The following is a 25,103-nucleotide window of genomic DNA, read 5'->3' as shown; positions in this document are numbered from 1 at the left end:
GTTGGCTCGAAACGTTAAAGACTTCTTCCCTTTTTCTAGGGGGTCAACCAAATACACCGTTTGTTGTTCTTTCACATAGTCTTTGTGTGTTTCTTTATTTTTGCTCTCTATGTACGTACGTAATTGCACACAGTCAGAATTAAAGGTGAAAATTCAACAAAGTTAAGGGACTTGATTTCTTTCAGTTACTTCCCTTACTGTTATTTAAGTGTTGCCAATGAAGCATACCTTAGATACCAACGTAAACATTTGAGAGCACTTGCTGGTGACAGAAATTAGCGCAACAAAAATGCCTGATCTAAGGGAAATCTCCGTGGACAGGCCTGTATCTGAAAAGATAGAAGAGATGAAAGCAAAGAAATGCCTTCTTGGTAAGATTTCATGCTGTCTACTTTCTTTAGTGGATCTGAATAGATAAAATTTTATGCGCTCGCTCTACTATACGCACACACACACACACACAAATACGTGCGCGCGTGTGAATGTATGTGCGTGTGTGCGTGTTTGATACGTTCTATGCACGAAAGACTTGGGCCTTGAGTCACTGTCACTACTGCCGATTGCATACATACATACATACATACATACATACATGTATGAATGTATGTATGTATGTGTGTGTGTGTGTGTGTGTAAGCTTATGCTTATATATAGATGTTTATATATATATATATATATATATATATATATATATATATATAGGTGTGACTGTGTGGTAAGATGCTTGCTTCCCAACCACATGGTTCTGGGGTCAGTCCCACTTCGTGATACTTTGGGTAAGTGTCTTCTACTATAGCCTCGGGATGACCAAGCCTTGTGAATGGATTTAGTGAATGGAAACTGAAAGAAGCCCATCATATATATATATATATATATACACACATATATATCTATGTGTGTGTGTCTGTGTTTGTCCTCCACTACAGCTTGACAACCAGTGTTGGCGTGTTTACATCCTTGTAACTTAGCAGTTTGGCAAAAGATATCAACAGAATAAGTACCAGGCTCAATTTGTTCAACTGAAACCTTTCTAGGTGGTGCACCAGCGTGGCTGCAGTCATATGACTGAAACAAATAAAAGATAAAGGAAAGATATATCAAAGTGAGATGATCTTTGTCACAACAATAATTCAAGGGAACATTAGGCATGTTTCATCCTCCATGACACTTGTCAATAACATGTACCCAGCTGTCATATGCTTGAACAAAATTCGTGCCAGTTTAAAATATTTTATGAATTCACTTGAAACAACATAAATTGAAACAGCTTGTACAAAATATTATGGTAAGAGTTGAGTGTCAAGCAGAAATGCTTCTATTAGAAACAGGATTTTTTTTTCATGTGTAAAGGACAGATTATTTATGGTAAAGTATGTTGCCAATTGTCAGAGAAACAAGCAGAGTGTACAAAGATTAACGGCAACTGGAAATGTATGAGCTGAGCGGCAGATGTTTAATTCGAAATATCAAGTGAGGATTAAAACTGGACAAGACTCAGCTGACAAAATAGCTGGGCTTCTCTAGCTTTGATCCTCCTCTCCCACCCTCATCTCTTTCTCTCTCTCTCTCTCTCTCTCTCTCTCTCTTTCTGCATATACATATGTATGCATATACATATGTATGTATATAAGTTATCAATTAGTAAGAAAAATTCCTCATTCAATAAGAGAATTAGAATGGTTATATTCTTATATTGTCAAGCAATAACTGGTGAGAATGTTACCAACAGTTTTATTCAAACTTGCTCATAGTAATAGCTGGTGCAAACATTTTCACTAGTTATATGTCATAACCAGTAATATATTTCTCAACAATATAAGAAAAGCATATATATATATAGGGGTATAATCAACCCTCAGCATCTTCTTGTTCATCATAGTCCTCCAGGCAATAACAGGAATTCAAGACAGGCTGCCTCTGGGAGCTCCTGTATGCTGATGACCTTGCTCTAATAGCTGAGTCACTACCAGAACTAGAGAAGAAGTTTCAGATGTGGAAGCAAGGTTTAGAATCGAAGGGCCTTAAAGTTAATCTAGCAAAGACCAAAGTCTTAGTAAGTAGGAAGCCAGACAAATTACCATTAGGTAGATGGCCATACTCGATCTGTAGAAAAGGGGTAGGTAGAAACTCCATAAGATGTGCCCGGTGTAAGCTATGGACACATAAAAGGTGCAGCAATATCAAAGGAAGGTTAACTGGGAAGATAGATTTTGTGTGTGGAAAATGCACAGGTACAATAAACACCAAAAATTTACAGAAAACAGATTCCAAGGGAAAAATCTAGAAGTAGTTGATAGCTTCCGTTACCTAGGTGACCAAGTCAGTAGTGGGGGTGGATGCTCTGAGAGCATAGCTGCTACAATAACAATGGGCTGGGCAAAGTTCAGAGAGCTCCTTCCTCTGCTGGTAACAAAGTACCTTTTACTCAGAGTGGAAGGTAGACTGTATGATGCCTGTGTGTGAATAGCCATGCTACACAGCATTGAAACATGGGATGTGACTGCTGAGGACGATGTGTAATGTCAGTGTGCTTACACGACAGAGTATAAACACCCTGAGAAAAAAGTTGGACACAAGAGGCATCAGATGTAGTGTGCAAGAGAGACAACTGCACTGATATGGTCATATGAAGTGTATGGATGAGGACAGCTATGTGAAGAAGTGCCACACCCTAACAGTGGAGGAATCCTGTGGAAGAGGTAGACCCAGGAAGACATGAGATTAAGTGGTAAAGCACAACCTTCAAACATTGGGCCTCACCAAGGCAATGACTAGTGGCCGAGACCTTTGGAGATATGTCATGCTTAGGAAGACCTAGCAAGCCAAGTGAGATCATAGTTGTGGCTGATGCCAGTGTTGCATAAATAGCCCATTTAAAAGCACCCTTCAATCATTGGCCAATATGCCATGTTTGTGGAGATCTGTTGAGCTGAGTGAAATCATAGTTGCAGCTGATACCAGTGCTACCTGACTGGCATCTGTGCTGGTGGCATGTAAAATGCACCATTCGAGTGTAGCCAATGCCAGTGCAAATGGCACATAAAAAGCATCCACTACACATTTAGTGTGGTTGGCATTAGGAAGGATATTCAGCTGTAGAAACCTTGCCAAATCAGATTGGAGCCTGGTACAGTCTTCTGGCCTGCCAGTTCTCAGTCAAACCGCCCAACCCAGCATGGAAAGCGGATGTTAAATCATGATGATGATGAGGCACAGGTGTGGTTGTGTGGTAAGAAGCTTGCTTCCCAACCATATGGTTCCAGCTTCAGTCCCACAGCATGGCACTTTGGGCAAGTCACTTTTTCTATAGCCTTGGGCCAACCAAGGCTATATGAGCGGATTTGGTAAATGGAAACTGAATGAAGCATGTTGTACATGTGTGTGTGTGTGTGTGTGTGTGTGGTTGTGTCTGTGTTGTTGTGTCTGTGTTTTTTCCCCATTAGGGCTTGACAACCAGTATTGGTGAGTTTATGTCCCCATAATTTAGTGGTTTGGCAAAAAAAAAAAAACAATAGAATAAATACTGGACTTTAAAAAAAAGTTCTGGGGGTCGATTTGTTTGACTAAAACTCTTCAGGGCAGTGCTCCAGCATGGCAATAGTCAAATGAGTGAAACAAGTAAAAGAAAAAAAGAATATGACTGTGTGTGTGTGTGTGTGTGTGTGTGTGTGTGTGTGTGTGTGTGTGTGTGTGTGTGTGTGTTCGTGTGTGTTTTTTTGCTCTTTGCATTTCAAAAGTGTGAGAGAGTCTGATATTGACTATTATTTCATTGCATGGTAAGATGGTGATAGAAAAGCTTACAATGAAATATCTCAGCTCACAATAAAGAGGAACAAAGAGAAAATAAAGACATTGAGAAAAGAAAACAAAGAACTTCGTCAAAAACTTCATGATTTACACATGGTAAGTAGTTCAATTACTGAGCGATATTTTCCTATTCAAAATTCTCTAAGAACTTACATTCAAGTTATCAAGGAACTCACTTATATTTAAGATAGTGCAGCACAAAGCCTTAAGCTTGCTTCCAATAACATGGTTCTGGGTACAGTCTCACTGCATGGCACCATGGGCAAGTGTCTTCTCTCATAGCATCAGCTGGACCAAAGTCTTGAGTAGATTTGATAGAGGGAGACTGAAAGAAGCCTATTGTATCGTGTGTGTGTTTGCCTCCCACTACCACTTGACAATTCTTGTGATTGGGATGCCAGTCTGTTTCAGGATTGAGGAGTGGAGACATATTGATTACATCAACCCAAGTACTTGACTGATACTTTATTTTATCAAACTCAAAGGGATGAAAGGCAAAGGTGACCTTAGCAGGATTTGAACTGAGAATGTAAAGATCTAGAAGAAATGCCAATACTACAGTTATTGTATATCTCAAGAAATGTAACAAAGCTCACTGCAGTTCTTATATCTCCTCAAGTAACCTCTTAGCGTTCAAACCGGCCATATCTGGCCAAAATATTTTACTTGTTTTATGTCCAAACTGGCCATATCAGGCCTCTCACACCAACCTTACAATGTCATTCTAAAAATAAATAGTTACCTCACCAAGATCTCAAAGCTATGAGATTATGCATGATAAATTCAAAACATTGTGAACAAACAAGCATTACATTTGATAGAGTAATTTAAATGTTAAAGGGTTAAGGCTATAGTTTAACTTATAACAGCTGTTTTATCTCCCAGTAAATATCAGCTTCAAATTTTGGCAGAAGGCCATCAATCCTGCGCAACAAGTATTTATTTTATCAACCCTGAAAGGATTTGCATCATCAGTTTGGAACCCCTATCTTGCACAGAACATTGACCTCCTGGAATCTGTCCAGAGACGTGCAATCAAATGCATACCCTCCATCAGACACCTACCATATTCTGAGCGCCTTGTTTCCCTGGGCATGGATTCACTGAAGCTCCGGCGTCTGGCGACGGACTTGGTAAACACCCACAAAGTTATCAACCACCTCACCAACAACAACACTGAACACCTTTTTGATCTCCATGTGTCTAACACACGTGGACATGCCTACAAAGTCAGAAAACAATACAGCTCTTATGACTTTCGGAAACATTTTTTCACGCTCAGAGTTGCTGAAGCATGGAATAAACTGCCTGCGTCAGTTGTTGACTGCCATGACACTGCATCTTTTAAGGCCCTCATGCTTTCCGAAATCCGCCGAAACTACACCTGATTATATATACACTTTAGATGAGTTGTAGTGCACCTGAGCACTGTACACAATTATTATTATTATTATTATTAAAAGGCAAAGTCAACCTTGGCGGCATTTGAACTCAGAACATAAAGGCAAATGAAATCCTGCCTGATGTGCTAGCAAATCTGTCAGCTCACCACCTTTTTAATAAATATTATAACCAAACGCACTACAGGTATTATATACCTTGATAAGTACTTTAACTAATGTCACTACAACTATTGTATCCCTCAATAAACTCACTTTAGCTTCTTATAGTAGCTGTTGTAGCTACTTATATAGTAGCTGTTGTAGCTAAACCCATTACAGTTATTCTATCTCTCAAATGCTTGACTATTTTCTTCTTTACAGAAAGATGAAGCTGTGATTAACAAGGCCTTAAAGGACAAACCAACTGAACGAGCGTCTCTAAAAAACAAAACTGGGCAGGTAAATATTGATTTTCAAAGAAGTTATTTAATCATGTTGTTGTATTTGTTATTATTTTCTTCTTAGTCAAGGTCAGCTTTGATCTAGCAGATCAAAAGTAGTCTAACCTTAATTATCCTATCTTTTCCCCAGAAACAGGACACCAAAGGCAACATTATCCAATGTAACCTTTTGTATGTTAGTACAATATAATTTGAGGATGAATTGGCTGCTATTTCTATCAGGACAAATGACTATGTAGAGCATTGTTTTCGAATCAAGATGTTATAGACAGTAGTTAAAGGTATCAGGAGGTTTTAAATTTATGTAATGTAATTAGCAAAAAATGTCAGTATGGGTGTCACACACTTTAAGAATAGGAAAATAGGATGATAATGTCACAAAAATATCAGCAACCATTGTTGCACTGATTCCCTCATTAGTAATATAAATAAAAGGATTTTTTAATCATGTTAATGAGGGTTGTGTTTAGGATAAACATGATGATGATGATAATGATGATGTAAAATGTGATACGCAAGTGATAGTGTAAAATAAAATACACAAAAACAACAAGAAGAAAAACAAAAAGCACATCTAAAATATTAAATAAAAAATATTTCATTCATTGCTAATCCTCCTCCTCCCCCTCCTCATCATCATCTTCATCATAAAAAAAAAGCAGTAACACCATTTTGTGCATGGAAAGCAACCCTGTATATACACACACTACAGAACATTGAAGTTGGCCCCAACACCATTTCTCCGAAGATATCCTGAAAAAGTTCATTCCCTAAAATATTGAAATACAAGATAGAAGTAGAAACTATCAACTTGTATTTATTTCCCTTTAACTTATGTTGTTTTGGCTTGAAAAAACAAATGTGTAATATTTAAAATTTTTTTTTTATTTCATTCAGGAAGCCATAACTATTTTGGATCATAAAGTCTCTGATGGTATGCGACTTCTCAATGCTCTAAAACATCAGGTTGCTGTGAAAGAAAAGCAACTGAGAAATATGCAGATAACATACAATGAACAACAGCAAGCATCTTTCTTAGCAATAACAACAGATAAAAAGGAATCTACAGAAGCTCAGGTTTAACAAAATATTATCACATTTTCATTTCTTTCACCTAGGACTTATTCTGTTGGTCTCTTTTGCTGAACCACTAAGTTACAGAAACATAAACACTCCAACATCGGTTTTGAAGCAAGGTTGGGGGACAAACACACACACACACATACATGCACATGACAGGCTTCTTTCAGTTTCCATCTACGAAATCAACTCTCAAGGCTTTGGTCAGCCCAAGGCTACAGTAGATGACACTTGCCCAAGGTACCATGCAGTGGGACTGGACCCAGGATCAAGTGATTGAGAAGCAAGCTTCTTACCACATAGTCACAGTTTGTGTCTACAAAATTCACTCACAAAACGTTGGAACAGAATGTGTCGGGAGTACAAGCACACCCAATGAAATTTTGGGAGGATATCAGTTGCATCAAGTGAGAGAATGTTCAGTGCACTTCACCATTTGAAGACCTTGGTTTTCACCCACAAAACAAACTTTGTTCCCACACGTATGGTATTAGTTGATCCTTGTCTATGGTAGAAGACACTTGTTCTACACAATGTGACTAAAACCATTTTTTCCTCCTAAATAAATTCCGTGAAACAAGTTTGTTCCATTTAATGTTTTATAAAAATTAAGGCTTGTAAAATGTAGCTTCTATTCCTGGGATGGTTATCAGGGTATAGTCCTTAAAAATCTCCACTGCAGGATCTTTTCAGAAGCAACTGTCATTAAATTTTCTATCTGGATTTTCAAATGTCACCATTTTCCAACATCTCATTTTTGTTTTCCCCTTATTTCTTATTTCTTTATTGTCCACAAGGGGTTAAACATAGAGGGGACAAACAAGGACAGACAAAGGGATTAAGTCGATTACATCAACCCCCAGTGCATAACTGGTACTTAATTTATCAACCCTGAGAGGATGAAAGGCAAAGTCAACCTCAGTGGAATTTGAACTCAGAACGTAACGGCAGACGAAATACCGTTAAGCATTTCACCCAGTGTGCTAATGTTTCAGCCAGCTCGTTTCCCCTTGGTCTCCCCTCAAATGGTGCACTACATTGCACTAGATACTCCATGTGGAATGTCTAGATATGACATAGACATTTAAAAGTATAGTTTAAGGCATTAGAATATCAATACTAATAGGTGAATGTTTTGAAAATCATGGAATTCATAATTTAGTCATACACATTGGTGCACATCATTGTTGTTGTTGTTGTCATCATCATTGTCGTTGTCGTTGTCATTGTCATCATCCTTATTTAGCATCTCTTTTCCATACTGACATGAGTTGGATGGTTTAATTGGAACTTGTAAGCCATAGGGCTACTCCAGTCTATTTTGGCTTGGTTTGTGCAGCTGGATGCCCTTCCTAATGCTAACCACTCCGCAGGGTGTACTGGGTGCCTTTTACATGTCACCAGCACAGGTGCCTTTTATGCATCACCAGCACTGGCCATGACCATGATTTCACTTAGCTTGACATATCTTCTCAAGCATAGCAAATCACCAAAAGTTTTGGTCTCTGTCATCACCTACATGAAACTCAACATCTGAAGATCATATTTCACCACCTCATCCCACATCTTTCTGGATCTACCTCTTCCATAGGTTCCCTTCACAGTTAATGATTGACACTTCTTTATACAACTGTCCTTGTCTATATGCATCACATGGCCATGCCAGTGCAGTCTTCTCTCTTGCACACTACATCTGATGCACTTTAACGAAATAAGATAATCAATATTTTTCTATATTTCTTTTTCAAAATTTGAAAATTTTTTTTAGCTCTTTGTTTTTTAACTTTCTATGCAAAGTGTACCAAAAATTCTTAATTTTATCCTGAGTGTCCAACCCATGCCAAGATAGAAAATACTCTTTGAATAATGATGTTGATGAAGATAATTTTCTGCTATGAAATTAAAAAAAAAAGTTTGAGTGTTACAGATATATGGGATGCTTTATTGTTGTTGCTGTTGCTGTTACTGTTGTTATTGATGTTTAACTCCAGGTTGCCTCTTCTGATTGTTCAGACCTATGATTGGAAGCACTCCAACTATAACCATCTTGTCTTTTTCAGGCATAGTATACACAGGACTACATTATATCAATGTACCCTTCCTTCTTTTTTTAAGATGGTAGAGTGTAATCTTAGGAATATTTGGTTGCCATTTCCAAAAGACTAAACAACCACATAATAGCTTAGTTGTAGTATCAGGAGCAGCAGCAGCAACAGTTATTGTTGTTTAACTACTGTTATCAGACTAATGGTTGGATGTTCTGATTGATCAAAAGCATCACAGTGTCTGAGATAATTGATGAATTCATAGAAGGTAGTGTATTTTGGGATAAACATATTTGGTTTGAAAAAGTTATTTCATATGTATGTTTTAGAGTAAAAGATTTCTATTTTTAATATATCTATTTTCTATAAAACAGAGAATAAGATACTTGGAAAATAGCTGTGATAAAGCACAGATGAAAATATATGAGGCCACACATCTTACAAGAACATATGAAAAAATTCTTCAAAAACTAAAAGAAATAAGTATATTACTCTAAATTTTATATGTAATTTTTCTGGTTATTAAATACTTATAACTCTCCAACTATATGTTGAGTGTTACTTGTTCACAAGACATTTTGAGTTAAGAGAGTTCCCTGTGTTTGTAAATATGTGGTTGAGTGGGTGCGTTGGTTGAACTGTCGATGTATACACTCAAGTGTATGCATTTATTCACATAAGAATCTCAGATGGAGAATTTTTGGAATGTCTTACAAATCTCCACTGTACCACTAATAGATGTATGTATGTATGTATGTATGTATGTATGTATGAATGTATGTACGTACTTATGTATGTATGTAATCTTTTTGAACTATATTCTTATTTATAGGACTCTCTAAAATGGCCTTTAGTTTTAGAAAACCTTGAGAAGGAAATCAAACAAAGTTTGAATGAGCAAGAGGAACTACAATCTATGTATAGAGATGCTCAACTTTCTAAAGAAAATGCCTTGAAAGTTCTGAAGAAACATGAGGATATGATTTCTCATGAAAGGAAGAAACGAGAAATACAGCTGCAAGAACTTAAGAAAGAAGCTGAAGAAAAGAGGATGCTTCATGATAGAATAGAGCGGCGATTTAATGTAAGTTGATTAAAATTTAGTTTTATAGAGTTGAAGTTAAATTGTTGCTATGGTAACAAAAATGACAGAAAATGCTTAATACCTTTTATTTCTAGTGAACTTGTTCTCTCAAAAACAATGGTTGTTTCAAATATATTCTTTCAAGTAATTTTCTTTACAGTTACTGAAATTTGAAATAACTTTTTAAGAGTTTGGATATTAATCTGTTCTTCCTTTTCATAACTCTTGGGAAATGTTTAAATTATACAGAAAAAAAACTGAATGCAATAATTTTCATTTATTTTCACTAATTTTTTAAAGGACATGTTGAAATCAATCTAAGTAAATGCTGCTTCAGTAAAAAAAAAAGTTGAAGAGTTATCTCCCTTAGATACTATGAACTATATCCTGTTCTACTCTAGGTACAAGGTCCGAAATTTTTTGGGGGAGGTGGGGCCAGTCGATTAGATCGATCTCAGTACGCAACTGGTACTTAATTTATCGACCCCGAAAGAACGAAAGGCAAAGTCGTCTTCGGTGGAATTTGAACTCTGAGCGTAAAGACAAAATAATGTTTTCTACTCTAGGCACAAGGCCCGAAATTTTGGGGGAAGTGGGGCCAGTCGATTAAATCGACCTCAGTACACAACGGGTACTTAATTTGTCGACCCCGAAAGGATGAAAGGCAAAGTCGGCTACGGCAGAATTTGAACTCAGAACGTAGAGATGAAATGTTTCTGCCAGCTCGCCACCTTAGATACCATGAAAAAACATCGCCTGTCACTTGTTACAGTTAGAGCAGTGGGATGGAGGCAAGTCTCTCTCTCCTAGTGGAGATTGGAAAGGAGGTAAACAAATTAAGAAGTTTATAAAATAAGATGGTTTTCAACTTTTTTAACTTGTCTAAGAATTATATGGGTGCAATCTCATTAATAAAGTGGAGTGCCAACAAATTTTGCTCTGATATTTTGTGTGTGCGTCTGAGGGAGTCTGGTGTTTGTCAGTTTGAAACTCACTTAGATGGAGCCATATCTCTACTATCCATGGATATACTTATAAAATATATATGAAGAAAAAAAAAACACCAACAGCACTCAAGACTTTGAGAAGCATTTTTCCATGTTCAGAATTGTAAAAACATGGAAGAAACTACCCATGTCCATTGTTAGCCATCGAGACACTTCATCCTTAAAAAATCCCAATCTTTCTGAAATTCCCCAACACTACATGCCTAGGTACCATTTTCTTTTTGTGGCTCTCTTACTGTTCACCTTTGTCTTTTATTTGTGTACAAATGCATGTACTTTTGGTTTTCATTGTTGTCTTCCTTTACTTAACTTATCCCCTCTTTTACTCATTCTGAATGAGCTGTAGGGTACCTGGCACTGTATACAATAAGATTATTATTATTATTATTGAGTGAAAGAGCAGTGCATGCCATCAAAGTGACACTGGGGTAAAATATATGAAGCCCAGTATACCCATCATGACTACCCGTCTGATAAGGGTACACTAGGCTAATACATCACAACCATATGTGCGTGACATGGTAATCTCATATCAAAATAAACAGCACATGACCTCGCAGGTAGGGCCCTGTTAGGATTTTCTTCTGGTCAAGTAACCCATCACGCTCAAAAGGTCCCTGAATAAGGGTTGTATTATTATTATTATTATTATTAAGGTGGTGTGCTGGCAGAATCTTTAGCATGCTGGACAAAATGTTTGGTGGCATTTTGTCTTGCCTTTATGTTCTGTGTTCAAATTCTGCTGAGGTTGACTTTGCTTTCATCTTTTTGAGATTGATAAATTGAGTGCCAGTGAAACATTAGGGTCGATATAAGTGACTAGTCCCCATCCCCCAAATTTTAGGCCTTGTACCTATAATAGAAAAGATTATTATTATCATTGCCTTTGCACAGTTTCTAATGCTGGAGATGTACTACAGTGTCAGCTGTTCATTACTAGTGAACTAAGGTAACACCTCTTATTTTTCGAGCACCTTCCAGAGTATTCAAGCAGTTCCAAGCAATGCTGTCTTCTGCAAGTGCTCCACCCTTATTGCAGCCCCTATTTGTTCTATGTTCTTCTTGAGATTTTTGCTCACTGTTCCCAGGGCTCCAACAATTATTGGTACTACTGCTACCTTTTACATCAACCACAACTGCTTAAATTATTATTATTATTATTATTATTGTCCGTTTTTATTTTGTCCGTTTTTATGTTCTCTTTCAAATTCTGCCAAGGTCGACTTTGCCTTTTATACTTTTGAGGTCGATAAATTAAGTACCAGTGAAACACTGGGGTTGATGTGATCAACTAGTCCCCACCCCCAACATTTCAAGCCTTGTGCCTAAAGTAGAAAGGATTATTATTATTATTATTATTATTATTATTATTATTATTATTATTATTATTATTATTATTATGTTAACATTAAAAAAAATGGTATGATGTTTTATATACATTGTTCATATTCAATGTCCCCTAACTCATTGGATGTATCAGGATATCAATGAAAACTATCTTTATATGTTATATTTAAAACAACTAAACAAATAGGACAATTATGATTAAGGGGCATTACCCAGAGATGTCATTTACACAGAAAATAACAGTCAAGTTTTGACCATCACTAAAAGTACTGAGAGAGAAAAAAAACTTTTATTAATTAATAATACTTATGCAATAAGGAGACAAAGACTCAATGACTAATATTAAATTAATCTGACCAGATTAAATTAACATTAATCATTGACCTGATTACTTTATTCTTTACTACATTAAACTTGACTGATAGCATTCTAGGCAACTTCTTTTAATATCATTATGCTTGTACTCCCACCGACCCTTATATAAAATGGGGTAGCTGTGTATTTTCTCTATAACAAAACACCTGTGCTTCTCCCTTAATGGGACTTTTTAATTTTTTTTTTCGTGTTCTTTTCTTGATTTGCAAGTTTCTTAGTGACTTTAGTAAAGACTGGCGGCATAAGAAAAGCACTCAGTACACACTGTAAAGTAATTGGTATCAGGAAGGACATCCAATCAATAGAAACCATGATAAAGCTGACACTGGAGCTCAGTGCAGCCCTACAGTTTACCAGATCCTGTCAAACTGTCTGTTCCATGCCTGCATGGGAAAAGGATGTTCAGTGATGATGATGGTGATGATGATGATGATGACGACGATGATGGTGATGCAGTTGTGAATCATTGAAGCTGTATTAAGTGACTGACTTAGCTACTGAATTAAAATCTCTGTGGCAGTTAGCTCTTTAACCCTTTAGCATTCAAATTATTCGGTCAAATGTATTTATACGCAAGGTTTTGAATTAATCACGCATTATCTCATAGCTTTGAGATTTCAACGATGTGATTGTTTACTTTCAGAATGACATTGTAGGGTAAGTGTGAGAGGCTGAATCTGCCCAGTTTGAACATAAAGCAGGTAGAATATTATGGCTGGATGCAGCCAGTTAAAATGCAAAAAGGTTAAGTATGAGTGTCATCAATAAGTGATTTGCTAAAAGTATGTTAAGATATGGAAGTGAACAATAACCTAATCTGATATTATACCATTTTTTAAAAAAGTATAGAAATTCAATTTTAAAATATTAATTTTTCATGATTTGTTTTTCTTCCTCAGTCTGAATGACATACTCAGAGTTTAACTTGTGTACATTTTTTTTAAAGATTTATTCACTTTTTCACTGTTCACTTCCCATGCATATTCTGTGTACTGTTCATGCAGTTTTGGTTACTTTTTCTGATGTGATGTAATGCACCTGAGCATTGTGTAAAATAAGTTCATCATCATCATCATCATCATCATCATCATCAACATTACCACCATCACCACCATTGTCATTGTCGTCATCATCATTATAGAGGGTTAGGAAATATTATCTGATTTGCAATGATTACCTTATATACCATCACTATGTCACATTCTGCTGCTACCTTAGATTTAGAGATTAGCTATTGTTATAACTCTATCTTTTTTTCTTAACATTTAGGCCCAACGTCCATCCTTCCAACAACAAGATGAAACTGCATCAGGAGAAAAACAAGTTTTATCTGGAGAAGAGCAACAACAAAAGATCAGTACATATGAAGAAGCTTTTAGACGCATCAAGGAGGCTACTGGTGTATCTGATACGATGGTAAAATATTCTCACTCTATACCCATAAGGATTCACACACACAGACACTACCATACATACATTACAAAATATATGCAAACATTCATACTTATATACCCACAGGCATGCTTACATGTATTTATATACATGTGTGTGTGTGTGTGTGTGTGTGTGTAGTTGACAAAATCAAACACAAACAATGTGCATGTGTGAAATTAAAACTATGAAATGGCGACAATTCACCCATCACACCCTGTATATTAATTATATATATATATACACCGGGGGTCACCATATATATATATATATATAATATATATATATATATATATATACACCGTTGTGTCTGGGGGAGAGTCATTTTCTTTTTCTGCTTTAAAATGTATCACACTTACTAGTAAAATTGCCGCTTATTTCTTATTTTTATTTTCCTAAAATTTTCGTTGCGTATTGCAACCTTTTCAATAGTTTTCATTCTTGGAAAGGTTGCAAAACTCAACGAAGATTTTAGGAAAATAAAAATAAGAAATAAGTGGAAATTTTACCGGTGACTGTGTTAAATTATAAGGCACAAAAAGAAAATGACTCCCCAGACACAACAGAATATGCTTCAACACATGAACTCACATAAAGAATCTTGCAAACCAAGACCAAAAACGAAATATATATATATATATATATATATATATATATAACAGCATGATTTTCCTATTGTCATTTTAAATTACATATCATTAAATTTTGGACTCTTTCAAGGAAGTTGTAAGTCGATTTGAAAACCAAGGAGCAACAACAGCTCATTTAGAAGAGCTGAAGCAAGAAAATGAAAAACAAATTTCTCTTCTGAGAGAGGAAAAGGTAAAACTTCAAAAGACATTTGAAGAAATGAAATATACAGGAGAAACCAAATTGTCAAGGTAATTTGTGTGTTGTATTGTAATTTGTGTTTGTAGTTTGTTATTGTCCTACCCAAGCAGTGGTGGCTTGTACATAGGCACTGCAAAACTGCAGCATCCCATATTTCCATTCGATATCAATAACATTCAATATAATGAGTCCTTTTTTTCTTTAATTCTTTCTTTATACTTATACATTATATAATCCTTAAGCTTAATGTCAGTAGCCATCCCCTAGTTTATGGAAAAAATGCAAAAATCCTTGTATAGAACTGTGCGCTTCACAGTTCTACTAATGCAGTGTTTGGCAGTTGTGCGCATACTCACATGCTCAAGATAGGAAGCTTCATGCTAGGGAGAGAAAGCACTGTCATTCATGCAGTGCCTACCCTGGTGTGCTGGTGAAAGGTAGTGTTTCTTTTTGACTCCTCATGTGTTGTACTTAAAAACATGTTTATATTCTTGAATGTGATAAAGTGTAGAATTACATTATTATCCCGTTTCCAGCTTCAGTGTTGCTGCCAGGATTTGAAAAATAGGCCACCCTTATTTTGTGATTTAGGGGGAATTTTTGAGAAACACGAGAGAATTTTTGGCAGTGTTCAGTGAACAAATTAAACACACTACTAGGCAGTGGTTAAAATGCGAACTGATCAAGTTTATACATAAATTTTCTTCTTATATGTTTGTTTCCTTTTATACAGTATTAAAGCAACAGCTTCAGATTTTCTGAAGCAGCACTTATATCCAAGTATGCCTAATGTAACCAATAATGAGATCAAAAATGGGACATAGATATTGGGTGTATATGCCCATTACCCATTTTTCATCTTTGGTATCATTGTTGTTTACATCAGGCATCTCTGTTATGAAATGTTGTAACAAAATCAGTGCTGACTATTATTTCTACAGAAAAGCTGTAGAGATAACCTTAACAAGTGATATAACTGTTAAATACTCTTTTCTAAAATAGTGTGTCTAAGATGGACCCCTGTTAAGTTGACTTGCTCTAGATGCACTACTCGGACATTTCAACGATATCTTAATGACCCAGTTGAATGAGTTATGGAATTTGGTACAGTGCTTCCTGCTAATAATAGGTAATAATTCTATTGTTGTTGCTGCTAGGAGTGGGAAATATTGAAAGAGAAACACATGTTAATTTTTTCAAACAGATAGCAGTGAAAATGAATACATTAAAAGCTAGCTAGCTAGCTTGACAGACAGCCAGAGAGAGAGAGAGAGAGAGAGAGAGAGAGAGAGAACCTGTAATGGTTGCTCATTGTGCTAGATGTAGCAGTCAAATCTCCCTCAAATTTCATCCCACCACCTTCAAAAAAAAAAAAAGACACATTTTGCACAATGTAGTCTTAGATACACAATGTCTGAGAAAAAGACAAAAGGACAGAATGGTCAAGTTCAAACAGTTCTTATCATAGGTCTGTTTAATTAGGATTGACCTGGGGCTAGACAACAGATATAACTAGTATAGTTACTGCCGCTACCTTCACTGCTACTACTACTACTACTATTAGTTCAGTTCTTAATGTGTTTATGATGGACTAACCCTGGTGAAAGAAGTTAACTGGCAGCATCATTTGCAAGCCAGACAAAATTCTTAGCAGCATTTCTTCTAGCTTTATGTTCAGAGTTCAAATACTGCTGAAGTCAACTTGGCCTTTCATCCTATTGGGGGTTGATAAAAAAAAAGGTACTACTTGAGCACTGGGGTTGATGTAATTGACTAGCTCCTTTCCCCTAAAATTTCAGCCTTTGTGCCTATTGTAGAAAGAAAAATCTGCTGACCCTGGTTGAAAAAAAGTTTCCCACTTCTATTCTATACAGTTGACTTGCTGGAAATAGCAGCCAAATCTTCATCAAAATCTCACTCTGACTTAAAGAACATATTGGATAATGTAGAACCAGATTCATTGATCATATGTCTGCTTGATCAGAGCAAACCACAGCTAAAAACAACAATATCCATGATAACAGCTACACATGTGAGCTAATGAAGCAACTTCTCTATAGTTACTTTACAGGCTAGAAATAGCATCTAAATCACCTTCAATATGTCCCATAGCATCTAAGGGAAGCTAAGAGTACATTGGGCTGCAATAGTCCTACATAAAGCTCAGAAGCCAGGGTGGTCATGGCTGGAATGTGTTCAATCATAGATTTCTTCAATCAGAATTGTGGCACAGGAATGGCTATGTGGTAAGAAGTTTGCTTCTCTACCACATAGTTCTGGGTTCTAGATTCAATCTTCTAGATTCAATCCCACTGCACAGCACCTTGGGCAAATGTCTTCTACTATAGCTTCAGGCTGATCAAAGCTTTGTGAGTGGATTTGGTAGATGGAAACTGAAAGAATCCTGTAATATATATATATATATATATATATATATATATATATATATATATAAAGATCCCCTTTGGTCATGAATGATCATGGGATTGCACCTAGAAAGTTACCCTCTGAGGCACAAGTCCAGGCAAGGTTGTTTATAGAAGACGAGCAGTCGCCCATGCATACCAGCCTTCCCTCTCCCCGTCACCAGTGTTATCCAAGGGAAAGGCAAAGGCTGATACAGCTTGGCACCAGTGACATCGTGAGTCTTTTCTACAGCTGAGTGAACTGAAGCAGGGTGAAATAAAGTATCTTGTTCAAGAACACAACACACAGCCCAGCCTGGGAATTGGAATCACTACCTCATGATTTTGAGCCCAGTGCTCTATTACTGAGCCACACACACACATTTATATACACATTTTGCAGACATCTGCGAAGCTATGACCTTTTTGGATGTGAAACCATTCATCACTCTATGACTTAATATATATAACTCTATAACTTAATTAATATATTTCGTTTTGGGATTTGGTTTGCAAGATTCTTTATGTGAGAGCGTTTGTTGAAACATATTCTGTTGTGTCTAGGGAGAGTTATTTTCTTTTAGTGCCTTATAATTTTAACACACACACTGGTAAAATTTCCACTTATTTCTTTTTTATTTTTCTCAAATTTTCGTTGCATCTTGCAACCTTTTCAATAGTTTTGAATATATGTATATATATATATATATATATATATATATATTATGTATGTATGTATGTATGTATGTATGCATGTATGTATGAATGGATGCATGGATGGATGGATGGATGCATGTATGTATATATGTATATCAATGTGTGGGGCTGTGAGTGTATTTATGTTTGTTTCCTTGTCTTGACATTGCATGACAGTTGTAATATGATTGTCACTGTCATACAAGCAGTGCCATTCATTTCCAATATTCTGTAATGAACATATCTGGCCATGGAGAAATATTGTCACTCTTGGAAACGGGTAAAGGTTGGTGACAGGAAGGGCATTTTGCTGTAGAAAATCTACCTCAATAAACTTAGTCTGATCCATGCAAGCATCGGAAAGTGGACATTAAAATACTGTTGTTGTTGATGCTGATGATGATGATGATGAAGAATTAGTCTGATGCTAGTTACAACCACCACCACTACCATCATCATCATACCACCACCACCACCACCACCATCATCATCATCATTCCCAAAATTTTGGTATTTAATTTATCGACCCCGTAAGGATGAAAGGCAAAGTCAACCCTGGTGGAATTTGAACTCAGAATGTAGCGGCAGACGAAATACCCCGAAGCATTTTCCCCTGCGTGCTAATGTTTCTGCCAGCTCGCTGCCTTTCATCATCATCATCATCATCCACACCCCACACACACATTGATATATAAGTTTCCAATATCACTAACACATATCAACATACTTTCACCTACAGATTTGTTTAAACAAATTTTTTCCTGGCTCATTTGTATTGTGTGAGAAATATCTTATGACCAGGTTGTGGATGCTGGATATGGAGTATAAGCATTTGATTGCCTCAATAATAGATGTTGTGAGACTGAAGAGAACGTGGGTGTAATTGAAGAGTCATGACAAATGATTATTGTGACGATGAGGATGATGATGATAGTGGTGGTGGTGGGGAGGATAGTGAAGAGTTGAGAAAGAAAAGTAGAATTATATGGAAAAACAAGAGGTGTAACTATAAGAATGAGTTGAAGAATCAGCAAGAAGGAAAGTGTAAGAGGAATAAACTGATGTTCTATTTCATTTTCTTTCACTGACTCTGAATCTTTGTGTTTTTTCTCTCTTCACACACACACACACATTTATATATGTGTGCACATTATGAGTCAGAAAAGAAAAAAAATAGGCATTTGTATATTAGATAATAGAGTGTGCATATGTTGGGATTGAATCTGAAACCATGTGGTCGTGAAGTGAACTACTCACATACTCAAAAACATGTGTCTTCTTGACCTGAGCAAATGTTATCTTTTCCTCGGTGCATCAGCAGTTCTAATAAGATTAATAATTTTTAGCACATTAAATATTTTAGCAGAAACTTGATTATTATTTTTTTGTGTAGATGGTGTTTCTGAGTAATCAGCATTGCCAATTTACACATCTGTCTGTCACCCTTGTTTTTTTTTTTGCTTTTTTTTAATATATATATTTCTTTCTTTCAATATTTGAGTGGAGGCAATAACAAATGACTGAGACCTTCCATGACCTACCATGCTTGACCCATCAAGCCAAGTGAAATCGTAGTTGTGGCAGATACTAGTGTCACACGACTGGCATCTGTACCGGTGGCATGTAAAAGCACCCATTGCACTTTTAGAGTGGTTGGCGTTTGGAAAGGCTATGCTATATCAGACTGGAGTCTGGTGCAGCTCCTCAGCTTTGGTCAAACTGTGCAACCCATGCCAGCATAGACAACGGATGTTAAAAAATGATGATGATGATGAATATTGTTCATTATTTCTCTTCAGAGGACAAAGAATGCTTGAAGAATTCCAAGAGAAATTACAGGAAGAAGAAACTAGTAGGGCTGAAATTGAAAATAAACTGGAGAAAATGTCTAAAATCTTATTGCAAGTCAAATCTGGTATTGACCATCTTGCTGATAGACTCTCTCATCTAAAAACAGTATGTCTTTCATTTTATATTTTTGTATTTCTCAGGTTTCAATTTTATTCTGCCTGTGTTTTAGGTGTGCATGCATGTGTGTGTACATATATACCATATTTGTCAACCTTTGCCCTTCCTGTGTTGTCTCTTTTAATGTTCATTGTCTTCATACACACACACACAGATGATAGATAAATAGATTTATAAACAGCACAAATGCTCAAAACCTGCAGTGACTGACACTGCTTGTGCTGTACATAAACACTTTATAGAAGTATTTTCTATTTTTCTATTATCATTTGTTGATAAAGCTATAATATTGGACTGTAACAATGCAGGGGCACAGCCTTCAAGAGATTTTTAGTCTGTTACATCAACACTCTCATCTTGAAGGGCTTTACTTCCCATGAATTATGCTTGTTTAGGGAATTATTTCCCTTCTGAGTATATAAATAACTTAGGTTATTTACACCCAATTACTAAAGAAAACAGACACACATTTATACATACATTATCTATCTATATACACACATGTGATGTATTATGACGAGATTTGATTTCCAGTTTACTTATTACCTTTGTTCCACTTCATTTGATTTTCATCTTGCTTATAAATTTTGGTCCTCTTGCTCTGCTTCCTCTTTGTTCATCTCACACTACTTCTCTTCCTTATCATTCTTTCACTTTAAATCATTACTTTCTTTATATTTGTAACAAGTGTCTGAAATGTTAGATCTTGGCATCACACAGTACACCAACTTATAATAAAAACTCTTCAACAGTAATAGAAAAGCTCCTTAACAAATTTCAATAAAAATCTTATTTTCTTAAGTCTAATAATTTTATTTTATTGCAGCGTGGAAGGTGTTTATAAGCCATTTAAAAAACACACAAAAACCGTTAGATTCACTTCAACATTTAAATTTAATTTGTTGAAATATTTTCGTCGCTTTGAAACTGCGACCTGTTCACTGAGAAAATTCCGTGCTGCATCTGAGAAAGTAATAGTTAGTTCATGACGTGTGTGTGTGTGTATTTTTATTTGTATATATATCTAATACAATGACTGAGATTATTAATAGACTGAAACATGTTAAGAATGTTAAAGGGGTGAAATATCATCTGGTAATTTGGTTTGTTCTCCCTTTCACTACTACAGCCAAAAGGGTACACAGCATCAACAAAGCTTTCCCCTTCTTCAAATGAGTATGTCCTTGATCAATTAGCTTTATGTGAAGAGAAACTGCTGAAGCTCATGGATGACTTTCATGATGTGGACTTGGAGAAAGTTCAAAAACAAATGGAAGATGAGGAGGTAAGAAATAAATCTGTATGCAAACTGACAAGTATATGTGAGCAACAATATCCTCTGCTTGTCATGATGGAGAAATGTGCATATTGTTGAGATTTATTTGCAGAGATTTGCATCTAAAAACATATCACATAACTCTATCATGCACTTAAGAACTGGGTAGGTTCCAAATAGAAGATAATTTAACCCAAACTGTAGTGTTGGAGCAGATACAAGATAACAACTTATGTCAGAATTACTGTACAAGTGGGGAAAGGTTTCAGCAATGATAAATAAGCAGATAGTCTACATAAGTACCTAATGCCACATTGCTTGTGTCAAAGTATTGATGATAAAATCTTCAGTGATCAGTTACTCAGATGATCTCATTCTAAATATTTGGTACAGACACAATTTGTATGCTAGAATTTAATTAATAAACCATTACAACTCCTATTGGTTTGTTTTTCCATAATGACATGGGTTTGGACTGATGTAGACTATTCCACAGGTTTTAATCTTTATGTTAGTGAGATTTTAAAAAAAATATTTCGGTGTTCTTTCAGTTTTTAACAACTGTGATGGATAGAAAGGAACAACGAGCCAGATATGACATGTAGATGGGTTAGATGCATTTGTTTATAATATTAGAAAAGTTGTCAATGCCAAATATATATATATATGAGTGTTGTAGTTTGCTTGAAGCATTGTAAAAAGAAAAGGGGAATAAAAATACTAACAATGCAGAAAGTTCTACAAAATCCTGTATATTTCACATGCAAAGGCCTATCTTCAGAAGGAAGCAATCCAAGAAATGAATGTGCAGTTGTAAGTTTCCTTTACTACACATTTCTTAGACTGCTTCCTTCTGAATATAGGCCTTTGAGCCTGAAATATACAGGGTTTTGTAAGACTCTTTGCTTTGTTACAAGCTTTCTTATATATATATACATACACACCAAAATATATGTCAGCCTCTATTTTTATAATGAAAATCTTTTTAAAGCAATAAAGTAACACTTTTCTTTTTTGATAGAAAATTGAAAAGAAAAACCTTGCCTTAAATTTATGCATATTTATTATTTATTTAAAAATTGTATATAAGGCAACAAGTTGTAATAATTTGTTGTTACTTGTACAGAAGCTGTAATTCAGATTTACAGTAATCAACATCTATCCTTACAATTGAGTCTATAGTTATCAAGAGATATACAACTTGAAAAACACCTCATCTAAGATTGTACGATGATGATATTTTTACCCAGTACCAATTAGCAGTAGTCATAGTTGACAAGATCTTTAGAATATCATAGTCCTACAAAATATATAATGAACTGCTAAAAGCTATCATCACAAAAAGCTGAAAAGCCTTTTCTTTTCAAACTCAAAATAGTAAGTAAATCAGAGAGACCACAACTGGAAGGTATTCTAGCACCCCTGTAAGATTAACAGAAAAATAGCTGTGCATTTTTTCTTCTGTTCCACCATCATCTTTATTCTCAACTTCAAATATAATAGAATTGCTGCTTAGAAGAAGGTTAGAGTTGAAATTAATGTTAGATGAGCAAAAGTTAGAGTATAAAAGACATGCAACAAAGATAATGACAAAATATTCTTGCATTTGATTTGTATTATAATTATGTAAAAAATAATAAACCATGCAGAATTATATACAAATAAAAAAATTTTTGAAGTGAGCAATTCCCCAGATATTTCACTTATATCTAAATAAATAGCAGTAATTTTAATATGCAATATTTATGTCTGAATTTCAGTTCCATATCAATATTGAAAGCAGACTTCCTGCATATAATACACGTGTTAAGCTTTCCACACAACTTGAAAACATCTATGCTGGTGAGTTTTATCCCTTTAACAATTTGTATTTCTTAACTGAACAATGCTGTTTTTATTATTGTAAACAGTCTTATGCAAAAGAGATGGATAAAATGCTAACTTCTATATATTATTTTATTATTTTTCTTTTCCTATTAATTACCAAAGAGAGCGAAAGTAGCCGAGAGGATGAACCAGAAGTCTTGAGCAGAAGTGCCATAAAGAAAATATCTCAAAGTATAATTGATGCTAAGATGAAAAAAGACATGCCAAGAAGAAGGAAGAAAACTAAATAAGTAGTTTAAGAAATCTAACAATTAAATACAGCTCAATAAACCTCAGAAGTTTTAGTATATTAGAGAACAACAGTATTATGAAACTGCTCTTGTAACAAAACAAAACATTGACATTTTCTTTTATGATTAATGATAATTTAAATATCTATTTATGTAAAAATACTGTGATAGTTAAATTAAATACTACTTTTAAACATGTGGCACCTTCTTTTGACTCAGGCTACATTGATCAATTTTCATTCTTAATAATAACTGGAGGCAACAGATGATGTGCTAGATTCTGATTATTAACCAACATTTAATTACTATATCAGTGTTTATTTGCAACAAATAGATATCATTGACTAATTCATGTTAAGTATGTAGAGGTGAATTGTCTGTGGAGGAACTATCAGGTCACACAGATTAGGAATTCAATTTTGATGCAAGTTTTCTTTTTGTTTTTTATTGTTTATGAGTAGGACACTTAACTTTATGATGCGAAATTCACCTGTCCTCAGTAGTTAACACCTATTCTAGGAATATTCTTTGGTTTGTTGTCCACATTGAGAAAGTAAAAGGAAGTCACTTCAATATATATATATATATATATATACACACACACACACACACATATATATTCTATAATCAATCACACTAATGTATCCAACATGTGGATCCTAAATGTGCATATAATAGGAGTTAACAGTTAACTACAAGGTTAATATAATATGAAAATTTTAAATATTTACATTTAAAAGTTTTCCTTTTTGCAAAATGTTTACTTTCATATTCTTTTATTACTCTCTTGATTTAAAGTGAAAAAAAAACCTTGTAAAATTGTGATAACAAAGAATGCCTCAAAATAATAAAGGTGTATATGCAGCAATTTATTTAATAAACAATTGACTTTTTTATCCTTAGTTAGTGCTTATATTATTGTTATTCTTTTATTTATACTTGCTTCCAATGCTATGAATTTATAAAAGACAGGAATCAGAATTTCTGAAAGTCATGCTTTTCCTAAATGCATTGGACATATAGGTGAAGTAAAATTACTTCAGCTTGGAATGGAAAACAGGCTAGGATCCAGCATTGTTGAGTGTTTACTTGTTACAACACTTATCATTATTTTTCTAATATATTTTGTTTAAGAGTAATATATCTTGCATAATAAATTTTAATTTTTGTTGTAAGTAACAACAGCAATTAAAATGTTAATTATTAATTAGTTCTAGAGCAATTACCATATCTCATAACATGAAATCAAAAGATTCATATGTGTGTGTGTGTATACCATGGTTAACAGTATCCTGTTGTTAATACAGTTATAGTAGCATTTCATAGAACAAGGTCTGATACTACAATTTACCAAATGGTTTGCTAAAACTGCTTAATTTATCCTGGTTCTATACACTTTTATATGTTTCAACATAAAGGTTGCGGCCATGCTGGTGCACTGCCAGCGGGAGGCTACAGATAATCGAACCCTATACCATTAACCTAATTGGCCCCTGATATATAGCTATTTATTTTGCAGCATTTTTAAATAGTGGAAACATGAAAATAATAAGGTAGCTAGGATGTGGACAGTATATGTGGCTGAGAAAACTGAACTCACAAATAGCTCAGTCCACTTAGCTGTAAACAGTTATCATATAGCAACAATAACAACTCATTGCTATAAAACTGAGTTGGTCTTTTATTTTGCTCCAGTCAAATGTATTCAAACCTATAGTACATAATTTGTCAGTTGAATGAACAAGTGTTATCCACAAAATGTTGTTTCTGAGTTCAATTTTAATCCCTTCC

At 35.1% G+C, this 25,103-nt stretch overlaps 1 protein-coding gene across 2 annotated transcripts; it reads left to right on the top strand.

Annotated features, from left to right (window-relative positions):
• Window positions 1–136: 136 nt before the first annotated feature.
• On the top strand, window positions 137–23,345 carry LOC115211662 (coiled-coil domain-containing protein 151-like). 2 transcript variants are annotated; one of them, XM_029780309.2, is made up of 12 exons: window positions 137–371; window positions 3,782–3,903; window positions 5,571–5,648; window positions 6,548–6,727; window positions 9,150–9,254; window positions 9,608–9,859; window positions 13,858–14,004; window positions 14,740–14,900; window positions 19,751–19,907; window positions 21,049–21,204; window positions 22,956–23,037; window positions 23,185–23,345. In XM_029780309.2, exons 1-12 carry the CDS (start codon window positions 290–292, stop codon window positions 23,310–23,312), a joined length of 1,650 nt encoding a protein of 549 aa, XP_029636169.1. In that variant the 5' UTR covers window positions 137–289; the 3' UTR covers window positions 23,313–23,345. The 2 variants fall into 2 exon arrangements, with proteins under 2 accessions (XP_029636169.1, XP_036357591.1); XM_036501698.1 differs by lacking the exon at window positions 9,150–9,254.
• Window positions 23,346–25,103: the final 1,758 nt, after the last annotated feature.

This window comes from Octopus sinensis, linkage group LG1 (genome assembly GCF_006345805.1).
Source record: "Octopus sinensis linkage group LG1, ASM634580v1, whole genome shotgun sequence".
NCBI lineage: Eukaryota > Metazoa > Mollusca > Cephalopoda > Octopoda > Octopodidae > Octopus > Octopus sinensis.
The sequence above is the reverse complement of the archived record's forward strand: the minus strand, read 5'-3'. Positions and strand labels throughout refer to the sequence as shown.

What these genes read in the sequence shown, in the direction of transcription:
- LOC115211662 (XM_029780309.2), top strand. Translation starts at nt 290, where the DNA reads ATGCCTGATCTAAGGGAAATCTCCGTGGACAGGCCTGTATCTGAAAAG. An exon ending in AGGAATCTACAGAAGCTCAG is followed by an intron (nt 6,728 to 9,149) that starts GTTTAACAAAAT and finishes TCTATAAAACAG; the next exon opens with AGAATAAGATACTTGGAAAA. An exon ending in GACTCTCTCATCTAAAAACA is followed by an intron (nt 19,908 to 21,048) that starts GTATGTCTTTCA and finishes TCACTACTACAG; the next exon opens with CCAAAAGGGTACACAGCATC.